At 41.7% G+C, this 12,878-nt stretch overlaps 1 protein-coding gene across 1 annotated transcript in view; it reads left to right on the top strand.

The window, feature by feature from the left end:
• The window catches only part of LOC128695007 (uncharacterized), an 84,918-nt gene that overhangs the window by 11,456 nt on the left and 60,584 nt on the right, over window positions 1-12,878 (top strand). The window contains exon 2 of the mRNA XM_070080933.1: window positions 11,260-11,601. Within this exon, the coding sequence (XP_069937034.1) occupies window positions 11,260-11,601 (342 nt within the window). The remainder of the gene's footprint in view (window positions 1-11,259; window positions 11,602-12,878) is intronic.

The raw sequence follows: 12,878 nt of genomic DNA, 5'->3' as shown, positions 1-12,878 counted from the left end.
ACTAAGATAATGGGCGTGTTCCCATTCCCTGACATAGTATTATCCAAGCTGCTGACTATGTCACCAACAATTCCTGGGAGGCACACTCTCTGTCTGACCTATCTCTGTTACAAAAAACACAGTCCATATATCTTACTTGAAAATCTCCCACAATCAGAATATTCTTACCTTGATAAGCAGGGTAGTCAGTAGTACCTTTAACCCCACTAACCACTGAAGTACACTTGTCCTGGAGAAGAGAGAACCGATTTTCTACCTTCACATCTCTCTTAACCTTCCTCATCATCCTTCTTCCTGAATTGTGAACCACTTGCCACTTAAAACAGCTGCCACTCTCCAAATCACTGCTGGTAACTTTTTCCTCCTCACCAGTTACAACCATCTCACACTCACTCCCAAACCCCTCTAGACGAAGCTTCAGCCTCCTATTTTCCTCCTGAACAAGTAGAATCTCCTTCTTCAACACTTTAACCTGAGATTCTAAAAAGCTACAACAAGCCATGGTGCTAGGTAACACCCCATGCTAATCCCAGACAGCTTAGGACAGGTATGACCACACGTGATCACTGACCTCAGCATACTGATAATCTTCTCCATGACTTTGCATACTATACATGTCAGTGACACTGGTCTGTAGTTTAATGCTTCATGTCTATCTCCTTTTTTAAAAATTGGGACTATATTTGCTGTCTTCCATACTTCAGGTAGTCGCCCTGTATGTACATGTGCATGTGTACACACATACACATGTATGTTTATGCTTAGTTATACATATGTACTAGTATGCTTCCCTAAATGCATACATACTCACCTATTATCACCTATTTGTGGTTGCAGGGGTCGAGTTAAAGCTGCTGGCCCCCACCTCGCTAGTCGCTACTAGGTCCACTCTCTCCCTGCTCCAAGAGGCTTATCGTACCTCTTCTTAAAGCTTTGTATGGATCCTGCCTTCACTACTTCGCTCTCCAGATTATTCTACGTCCTGACAACTATAAGTCTGAAGAAATATTTCCTAACATCTATGACTGAGTTATAGGGATGTTAGGAAATATTTTTTTTTCTAGTTGTGTCATCTTGTTGTGTCCCATCTCTGAAACATTTTGGCCCTGTCCACCTTACAAATTCCTCCCAGTATTTTATACGTCGTTATCAAGTGTCCCCTGTGCCTCCTGTCCTCCACTGTTGTCAGGCTGAGTTCCCTTAACCTCTCTTCGTAGTGTGGGTTCAATACTGGTGCTGAATACTCCACTATGGGCCTGACGTACACGGTATACAGTGTCGTGAATAACTTCTTACTTACATCTCGAAACACTGTTCTTAGGTTTGCCAGGCGCCTATATGTTACAGCGGTTATTTGGTTGATGTGACCTCAGATGTGTTCGGTATGATGCTCATTTGAAGATCCTTTTCCTTAAGTGAGTTTTTCAGTCTTTGTTACCCTAGGGCCTAGACTATACTCCGTCTGCGGTATTCTTTGCGCTTAGTGGGGTTAAACTCCAGGAGCCATTTGTGGGACCAGGCTTGCAGCCTGGCTTTACATCGTCTGTGAACAGGGACACCTCTGAATCTATCCCTTCCATCATGTCATTCACATATACAAGAAACAACACCAGGTCGCTCCTGTCTGTCTCAACTATTGGATCACTACGATAAGGTCCTAGATGCACTAGAAGACAAAAAGAATGCAGATATAATATATACAGACTTTGCAAAAGCCTTCGACAAGTGTGACCATGGCGTAATAGTGCACAAAATGCGTGCTAAAGGAATAACAGGAAAAGTTGGTAGATGGATCTATAATTTCCTCACAAACAGAACACAAAGAGTAGTAGTCAACAGAGTAAAGTCTGAGGCGGCTACGGTGAAAAGCTCTGTTCCACAAGGCACAGTACTCGCTCCCATCTTGTTTCTTATCCTCATATCTGACATAGACAAGGATGTCAGACACAGCACCGTGTCTTCCTTTGCAGATGACACCCGAGTTTGCATGACAGTGTCTTCCATTGCAGACACTGCAAGGCTCCAGGCGCACATCAACCAAATCTTTCAATGGGCTGCAGAAAACAATATGAAGTTCAACGATGAGAAATTTCAATTACTCCGATATGGTAAACACGAAGAAATTAAAACTTCATCAGAGTACAAAACAAATTCCGGCCACAAGATAGAGCGAAAAACCAACGTCAAAGACCTGGGAGTGATCATGTCGGAGGATCTCACCTTCAAGGACCGTATCATTGTATCAATCGCATCTGCTAGAAAAATGACAGGATGGATAATGAGAACCTTCAAAACTAGGGATGCCAAGCCCATGATGACACTCTTCAGGTCGCTTGTTCTATCTAGGCTGGAATATTGCTGCACACTAACAGCATCTTTCAAAGCAGGTGAAATTGCTGACCAAGAAAATGTACAGAGAACCTTCACGGCGCGCATAACGGAGATAAAACACCTCAATTACTGGGAACGCTTGAAGTTCCTGAACCTGTACTCCCTGGAACGCAGGCGGGAGAGATACATGATTATATACACCTGGAAAATCCTAGAGGGACTAGTACCGAACTTGCACACGAAAATCACTCACAACGAAAGCAAAAAACTCGGCAGACGATGCAACATCCCCCCAATGAAAAGCAGGGGTGTCACTAGCACGTTAAGAGACCATACAATAAGTGTCAGGGGCCCGAGATTGTTCAACTGCCTCCCAGCATACATAAGGGGGATTACCAATAGACCTCTGGCAGTCTTCAAGCTGGCACTGGACAAGCACCTAAAGTCGGTACCTGACCAGCCGGGCTGTGGCTCGTGCGTTGGATTGCGTGCAGCCAGCAGTAACAGCCTGGTTGATCAGGCTCTGATCCACCATGAGGCCTGGTCACAGACCGGGCCGCGGGGGCGTTGACCCCCGGAACCCTCTCCAGGTAAACTCCAGACCTAGGACTGAACCCTGTGGAACCCCACTTGAAGTTGACACATGCACCCATTCTGGCACCTCGTCACGTAGCGACATACGTTTCCTTTGTGTTAGGTATTCCATAGTCCATTGCAGTGCTTTCCCTATTATTCTTACCCTCTCCTCTAGCTTTTCGACCAGTGTCTTGTGTGGTACTGTGTCGAAAGCCTTCCTACACTCCAAGAAAATGCAGTCTATCCATTCATCTCTCTCTCCTGTCTTACTTGTGTTTCCAGTGTGTGTGTGTGTAATCACCTATTTGTACTCACCTATTTGTGGTTGCAGAGGTCGAGTCATAGCTCCTGGCCCCGCCCTTTCATTGATTACTATTAGATCCTCTCTCTCCCTGCTCCATGAGCTTTATCAAACCTCGTCTTAAAACTATGTATGGTTCCTGCCTCCACTACGTCACTTGCTAGACTATTCTACTTCCTGACAACTCTATGATGGAAGAAATAATTCGTAACATCCCTTTGACTCATCTGAGTCGTTAGCTTCCAATTGTGACCCCTTGTTTTTATGTCCCATCTCTGGACTGTATTTGCAGGCGTCAATTCACAGCTTCTGGCAATGCCTCTTCGCTGGTCGCTACTAGGTCCACTCTCCCTGCTCTATGAGCTTTATCGTATCTCTTCTTAAAGCTATGTATAGCTTCTGCTTCCACTACATCACTCTCCAGATGGTTCCACTTCCTGACAACACTAAGACCGAAGAAATACTTCCTAACATCCTTGTCATTCATCTGAGTCTTCAAGTTCCAGTTGTGACCAGTTTTTATTATGTCTCAGCTCTGAAACATCCTGTCCCTACGCATCTTGTCAATTCCTCTCAGTATTTTATATGTTGTTATCATGTCCCTCTATCCCTTCTGTCCTCCGGCCTTGTCAGGTCGATTTTCCTTAACCTCTCCTCGGAGGACATACCCCTTAGCTCCGGAACTAGTGTTGTTGCAATTTTTTTTACTTTCTCTAATTTCTTGACATTCTTGACCAGGTGTGGGTTCCAAACTGGTGCTGCATACTCCAGTATGAGCCTGTTGTACATTGTGTATAGGCTAAGGTGTATCAGCCACTGCTCTGTTGCTCTCATCATATTCTTGTCTTGGCCTCCTGGTATTTTGTGGTGAGTTGTTCATCACTTCAATCACCACCTTGGGACCCCAAGTCTGAAGTATTCGTACTATATAGGAGGGTAGTAAGGTAAAAGAGGTATGCAGAAGAGAGGCTTTCACAACGTAGAAGCGATATTAGGAGGGTGGAGTTCATGGAGAGTAAAGGAAAGGTGAAGAGAGTGGTGACTGAGTGGGAAAATGAGAGCAAATGAGAAAGTGGATGAGATTTTATCAACAAATTTTGTTGAGAATAAGGAAGAGTTTTTTAATGTGATTAATAAGTTGAGAAAGCCTAGGAAGGCATTAGATGGGGAGTTGAAAGTACAGGAATGATTGAATGAATATTTTGATTTGGTAAATGATGGAGAGAAAGGCATTTATTTCATGTATTGGCCATTGAGGTATAACATCTTCCAGGAGCGAGAGAAGAGCCAGGTGTGAGTGTAAGGAAAGTGGGTGATGCAGTGGCTAGAATTAAATGGGGTAAAGCAGCTGTGACTGACAGGTTCAAGATAGAAATATTAGGAACAGGTTGGGATATAGTTTTATTGTTGTTGGTCCATTTGTTAAATATATGGATGAAAGTGGAGAAGATACCTAAGGATTGGCACAGAGCACGCATAATTTTTTTTTTCATAAAGAAAAAAATAAAAATGAAGGAGCAAGAATTATAGGAAATAAGCTTGTTGAGTATAACGGGTAAGGTGTATGATAGTATTGATATTAAGGATGAAAGAGAGTGTAGCACCGCAGAAGGACGAGAATTTAGAAAGAGTAGGGAGTGTGGAGGCCAAGTATTAAGATTGAAGCACTTAAAAGAAGAATACTTAGATAAAGGTAGAGAAGTGTTTGTTGCATTTAGATAATACGTATAGTAGGGAAGATAAAGGTGTAAGTAATGCGGCACATGTTGCAAATGCATGGAGTAAGTTACTAAGAGCAATAGCATTTTTTTTAGATTAGGGTATGTAGGCTAGAGGACAATTATTTTCTAGTAATGTGTGATGTCACCGTAATTGTTTAACATATAGATGAGAGTGTTGGGGATTAAAATATAGAGAATCTAATACAAAATGGGAGTTGTCACAGTTCCTTTTTGCGATGACGTGGTTCTTCTGGGAGAATCTGAAGAGAAGTTGCAAAGACTGGTGGCCGAATTTGGGAGGGTATGTAAAAGAGAAAAATTACAAGTGAAAACAGGAAAGAGCAAGGTGATGAGAGTGTCAAAAAATTACGCAGTGAGAGAATGGATATCAGATTAGAGGGAGGGAGAATGGAGGAAGTAAATTTTTTATTATTTTTTGTATTAACATAATCATCCGTTTCCCACCATGGCAAGGTGGCCTGAAAAAGAAAAACTTTCATCATCATTCTCTCCATAACTGTCTTGCCAGAGGCATCTTTTAATTATAAAACTGCAACATTAACACCCCTCCTTCAGAGTGTAGACACTGTACTTCCCATCTCCAGGACTCAAGTCCTGCCTGCCGGTTTCCCTGAATCCCTTCATAAATGTTACTTTGCTTACACTCCAACAGCACGTCATGTATTAAAAAACTATTTGTCTCCATTTGCTTTTATCTAACACGCTCACGCATGCTTGCCTGAAGTCCAAGCCCCTCGCACACAAAATCTCCTGTACCTCCTCCCTCCATCCTTTCCCAGGCCGACCCCTACCCCTCCTTCCCTCCACTACAGATTTACACACTCTCGAAGTCATTCTATTTCGTTCTGTCCTCTTTACATGTCTGAACCACCTCAACAACCCCTCCTCAGCCCTCTGGATAATAATTTTGGTAATCCCACACCTCCTCCTAATCTCCAAACTATGGATTCTCTGCATAATATTCACACCACACATTGCCCTCAGACATGAAATCTCCACTGCCTCAAACCTTCTCCTTGCAACATTCACCACCCATGCTTCACACCTATATAAAAGGGTTGGTATAACTATACTCTCATACATTCCCCTCTTTGCTTCCATGGATAAAGTTCTTTGTCTCCACATACTCTTCAGTGCACCACTCTCACATTTTTTCCCCTCGTCAATTCTATGATTCACCTCATCTTTCATGGACCCATCTGCTGACACGTCCACTCCTAAATATCTGAATACTAGACACATGTGCAACATCTGGGTATCTTTATTGTAGACGTTTCGCCATCCAGTGTCTTTATCAATACAGATTCTAGGACATAATCTGAAGAAAGTAGAACTATATACAAAAGATAAGGTAATCAGTCCCTCAGCCTTGGAGTTGGTGTGAACAGCACCGTAGTTGTAGAGATTCTTTACAATCTACAACTACAGTGCTGTTCACACCAACTCCAAGGCTGAGGGACTGATTACCTCGTCTTTTCTGTATAGTTCTACTTTCTTCAAATTATGTCCTAGAATCTGTATTGATAAAGACACTGGATGGCGAAACGTCTACAATAAAGATACCCAGATGTTGCACATGTGTCAAATTTTCATCTTGTCGGTATTGTATACCATTCATGTACAACATATCTGAATACATTCACCTCCATACTCTCTCCTCCAATTTGATATCCAATCTTTCGTTACCTATTTTTTTTAACCTCATCACCTTACTCTTTCCTATATTCACTTTTAATTTACTTCTTTTACATACCCTACCAAACTCATCCACTAACCTCTGTAACTTCTCAGAATCTCCCAAAAGCACAGTGTCATCAGCAAAGAGCAACTGTGACAACTCTCACTGTGTGCTTGATTCTTTATCTTTTAACCCCACACCTCTTGCCAAGACCTGAGCATTCATTTCTCTTACAACCCCATTTATAAATATATTGAACGACTATGGTGATTTCACACATCCCTGTCTAAGGCCTACTTTAAGTGGGAAATAATCTCCCTCTCTCCTACATACCCTAACCTGAGCCTCCCTATCCTCGTAAAAACTCTTCACTGCTTTCAATAACCTACCTCCTATTCCATACATATACAGCATCTGCCACATTACCCCCCTATCCACCCTTACATTTGCAACATCTGCCACATTACCCCTTTATTCACCCTGTCATACGCCTTTTCCAAATCCATAAATGCCACAAAAACCTCTTTAGCCTTATCTAACTACTGTTCACCTATATGTTTCACTGTAAACACCTGGTCCACACACCCCCTACCTTTCCTAAAGCCTCCTTGTTCATCTGCTATCCTGTTCTCTGTCTTATTCTTAATTCTTTCAGTAATAACTCTTCCATACACTTTACCAGGTATACTCAACAGACTTATTCCCCTATAATTTTTACACTCTCTTTTGTCCCCTTTGCCTTTATACAAAGCAACTAGGTATGCTCCCTGCCAGTCGTTAGGCACCGTACCCTCTTCCATACTTTTATTAAATGAAAGCACTAACCACTCCAAAACTATATCCCCTCCTGCTTTTAACATTTCTATATTTATCCCATCAATCCCAACGGCTTTACCTCTTTCATTCTACCCACTGCCTCACGAACTTCCCCCACACTCATAACTGGCTCTTCCTCAATCCTACAAGACGTTATCCCTCCTTGCCATATACACGAAATCACAGCTTCCCTATCTTCATCAACATTTAACAATTCCTAAAAATATCCCGTCAATCTTTCCAATACCTCTAACTCTCCATTTAATAACTCTTCTCTCTTATTTTTATCTGTCAAATCCATTCTTTCCTTAGGCTTTCTCAACTTATTAATCTCACTCCAAAACTTTTCTTACTTTCAACAAAATTTGCTGATAACATCTCACCCACTCTCTCATTTGCTTTCCTTTTACATTCATTCACCAGTTTCTTAACCACTCTTTTACTCTCCATATACTCCTCCCTGTTTGTAAAAACTCTCATATGCTAACTTTTTCTCTCTCTACCTCATCATTCAACCAGTCGCTCTTCTTCCCTCACACACCCACTTTCCTGTAACCGCAAATTTCTGCAGAACATTCTATCACTACATTTTTAAATCTACCCCAAAGCTCTTCAACCTCATTGCCTATACTCTCACTAGTCCATCTATTCTCCAATAATTGTTTATATCTTACCCTAACTTTCTCCTCTTTTAGTTTATAAACCTTCACCTCTGTCTCGTACTTGCTGCCTCCATTTTCCTTGTATTCCATCAGATATTTGCGAGTGGACTTATCGGAGGATGGGTCAATAAAAGATGAGGTAAACTATAGAATTCACGAGGAAAAAAAAGTGGGTAGCATACTGAGGCATCTCTCTAGACAAGGAACCTTATGCATGGAGTAAAAAAAAATTACAGAGTATAGTCGTACCAGCACCGTTGTATGGATGTGAAGCATCAGTTTTAAATGTTGCAGTAAGGAAGAGTCTGGAGGCAGTAGAGATGTCGTTGTCTGAGGGCAATGTGTGGGGTAAATATTGTGCAAAGAATTCGGAGTCTGGAGATTAAGAAGAGGTATGGAGTTACCAAAAGTATTATCCAGAGGACTAAAGAGCAGTTGTTGAGGTGGTATGGACATTTAGAGAGACAGGAAAATAGGATAACTTGGAGAGTGTATAAATCTGGGGCGGAAGGAAAACAGGTAGGGGTCCTCCTAGGAAATATTGGAGTGAGAAGGTATAGGAGCTTTTGAGTGCGAGAGACTTGGACATCCAACAGGCTTTTCTGCGGGTTTTTAGATAGGAATGAGTGATTGGATGATTTAATGTCTGTTGGAGCGCAAACAATGTAATATTTATGAAAGGATTCAGGGGAAACTAAGTGACCAGACTGAGTCCCGAAGGTGAAAGTAGAATGCCTTCACTGTGAAGGTCGGGCGGGGATGTTATGGTTTAGAGGGCATCTTAACTGTGATTAAAGAATAAAGATTCTTTATTTTTTTCTCAGCATCATACAATGTTTGTACAGAGATGAGTGACATTTAGGTGTACATGCAGAAAGCCCTTAGTATGCTTTTGGCAAGACAGTAAGTAAATGAATGACAGTAAGAGTGTTCCTCCATTTAGGATCACCCTACCTCAGTGGGTGACGGCCTGTGTCTTAAAAAATGTGTGCGTGTGTGTGTGCGCGTGTGCGTGCGTGCAGATACTGCAGCTCAGATATCCCTCCAAAGTGCAGGCACTGTACTTCCCACTTTCAGGGCTCAAGTCCGGCTAATCGGTTTTTCTGAATTCCTTCATAAAATGTTACCCTGCTCACACTCCAACAGCTCGTCAAATCCAAAAAGCTCTTTGCCTCTACTCACTCCTATCTAACTCACACACGCCTGCTGGAGGTCCAAATCTCTCGCACACAAAACCTTTACCCCCTCCCTCCAACCTTAACTAGGGAGACCCCTACCCCGCTTTCCCTCCACTTCAGATTTATACACCGTCCAATCATCCTAATTTGCTCCAACCTTTCTGAATGTCCAAACCACCTTAACAACCCCTCCTCTGCCCTCTGGATGATTCATTTAGAAACCGTGCACCTCCTTCTAATATTCAAACTACGAATTCTCTGCATAATATTTACATCACACATTGCCCTCAAACACGACATCTCCACTGCCTCTAGCCTCCTTCTTGCTGCAACATTCACAGCCCATGCCTCACACCCATATAAGAGTATTGGTGCCACTATACTCTCGTACATTTTCCCTTTTTGTCTCCATGGATAACGTTCACTGTCTTATGGCATGTCCTTGTTTCATCACCCGAGCAGTATGTGTTAGAAGGGACTCCTTTGTGTCTGCCAGTGTGCCAGCAGAGGTTTAATTCTTCGGTCATTCTGATTGATTTCTCTAATTCCTCTGCAGAAGAGAAATGGTGCGAAAGGATCCCTTTGCTGAACAAACTTGAATGAAGTGATTTCACGCTCCCCAAATAGGAGCGTCGACTCCATACTGTATTGTTTCCAGCTGAAACGAAAGGGATGAGACGAGGGAAATGTCTGAACGGCTATTAATAACACGTCTATTGTAAACACACACACATAACATGCCGAGAGGAATTAACGAGGTGGATAGGGACAATGTTTCTGGGATGGGACACAACAACACGGGGTCACAACTTTAAGATGAAGGCTCAGATGAGTCACAGGGATGTTAGGAAGTATTTCTTCAGTCTTAGAGTTGCCAGGAAGTTGAACAATGTGGAGAGTAATGTAGTGGAGGCAGGATCCATACTTAGCTTTAAAAAGAGGTTCTATAAAACTCATGGAGAAGGGAGAGAGTGGACCTAGTAGCGACCAGCGAAGAGGCAGGGCAAGGAGCGGTGACTCAACCCCTGCAACTACAAATAGGTGAATACACACTCTCACCCTCTCCACCTCCATGCTTCAACTCCAATTCCTCAGATCAAGACCGCGAACACCCTCCTTAACCACACCAAGCTTATACCCTATCCATCACATCTCCATTTCCTTGGAACAAGATCCCACATCTATACCACGTCCAAGACCACTTGCTTTGATCAAGAGTCTATCTCCATCACATGGCAACCAAGGGTTATGTCTACTACTGTTACCATTGCTACTATTACTGCCAACAACATGGGCTAGTTGGTCTAGTGCAGTGCTTACACTTTTTTACCTCACTCTAATACCTACATATACCCTCTATGTTTTTATATTGTTTGTAACGGCTTGACAAAGCTCCTGGAGAGCGAAACGTTGCCACAATAAAATGTCACATTAGTTGCACTTGTGTCCTTTTACTTAACAATAAATGGTAACTATTCAGTCCAAGTGTTCCAATAATATACTCATTTAAAAGTTCTATTTTGTGATTGTTTTAAAAATATTTTCTTTAATGTTAGATTAGGTTAGGAAATTTTCTCTCTACTTAACCTAAGCACGCCTATACATAAATATAGCTATAAACTTGTTATGTAAGAGCTGAATATACTGGAAAGTCACGACTGAATACAGGCTGTTGATTGGTCAAGCGTACTGGTCGTATAACAGGTGGTTATTATTCATTTATATTACTAGAGAAAGCTATAGTTTCAATAACATTTTTAAGCACACATAGGTTGGTTGGGAGTAATTGAATGAGGAAGTATATTGACTTGAGAATTAAATACTCATGATTTCTTAGTTTTCTATATTTAAATTAGTTGCAGGGACTACCGGTTGTATTTTGTCACGAGGACTTGTATTTTGGGGTTAAATTTATGAGAATGTATATTGTTAATAAACTAATTAATATATTACTAGTTATATCTTTTTTTTTCAGATAACGTGGAACAGTTGAACATAACTTCGTTTACACTAGATACAACGTCACCAACGATGACAGTGAAAGTTTGTTTTACTGATACAGCAGACAGTGATTTGGGCAATTTGGATACAAACTTAGTTACATTGACGTGTGGCGGTATTGCAGATGATCCTAACGAAGTTATATTAAATTCTTCTACTATTGATATTGTAAATGCACCTAACTATTGTAGTACACATAAATTTGCTAAACCATTTAATGCATATGGAGCGACCGTATATTGTGTACTCGACGCTACGAACAAAACTGTTGAGGATTCACCACCACGAAGCGGTTCAGCTGAATTTGAAATACCAGGTAATAATATACATCGGAAACATTTAAATATTAATGTTTTATACTTGATGAGGCTTATGTTTTTTGTTCATTTAAAATATTTCATATGGGAAAATACCAATTCAAATGCTAAAAATGTCGGATAATGAGCATACAGTATACAATTTTATGGGTGACAGACTGTTTTAAAAAAAACGGAAAAATAAAGTGCAGCAACAAGTTGACCAGTTATAAAATCTAGTCACCGTCACTGACTTCCCAGGTATCTTGAAAGAACTGCTCTTTGTATGGGGATGCCTTGAAGACGAAACAAATTTTATCCAATAATTGGATCCATCCTCTTCCTTGGATCAAACCTGAATAAGCCCCACCCTTCCCTCCTGGATTCATCAGTAGGGATATATCCTCTAGTAAATTTTAGGGAAATCACTATGCAGCCATTTTCATTGTTGCTTCTGTGGGTTGTTAGTCTATTAGGTAGTCCTCCGGTAACACCAGGTAGCCATCTGGTAGCCTCTGGAATTTGACTGCGGATCCAGGAGTGGCAACTGGTCTATCGTACCGGCATTTGTATTCGTTCGCCTGCAGCTATTATTAGCTAAAAGATGCTCTCTAGGTAAACAGTTTTATTAAGCCTTCCTTAGTGTATTCTGGAGGTGCCATCCTGGTGTTCGCTGGTTACGGTATTCTTCTTGATTCGCCGGTACTGCCGACCTGGATCTCTGCCAGATGGCTACTCGACCTTGGCTCCCTATTGCGGGAGTGTCTGAGAGGTATATCTTCCATGGGAGGAGGTACACGTACTTCATCTTCTGGGACCAGATGTTCCAGGCCTAGCCCCAATCCTTGCCTTTACGGGGCTCGAAGGGCGTGGCACCTACAAAGCAGCAGACGATGTCAGGAGGTGCAAAGGCAGCAAGCACTACAATATCCTTTTGGAACCACATCCCAGCTTTGGGCCGCAGCCCGAGCATTGGGGAAGCTCAGGGATGCCTCTTGCTGTGTGTGCTGACTGCTGCTGCTTCTTCACTCGTCCGTTGCACTCTGATACGGTATGAGGGAGTTCTTGTTTGTTAATTTTATTTAACAAACATATATTTGTTTCAGTGGTGTTAACTAAGAATACTTTATGTCATTTTCGAACTCTTAATAATGGTGTGTCCTACACAGAGGAAAATTCAGCTTATTTGCCAATTTATAAAAATATGGGGTATCACATATAGCTTTCAGGAGCACTAAGACATACGTACATTTTTGTGTAATTAATTTTAGCCGATTAGGAAACAACATTTTTCTAA

This window comes from Cherax quadricarinatus, unplaced genomic scaffold (assembly GCF_038502225.1).
Source record: "Cherax quadricarinatus isolate ZL_2023a unplaced genomic scaffold, ASM3850222v1 Contig1283, whole genome shotgun sequence".
Classification (NCBI taxonomy): Eukaryota; Metazoa; Arthropoda; class Malacostraca; order Decapoda; family Parastacidae; genus Cherax; species Cherax quadricarinatus.
Note: the sequence above shows the minus strand (reverse complement) of the source record. Positions and strands in the feature narration are given on the sequence as shown.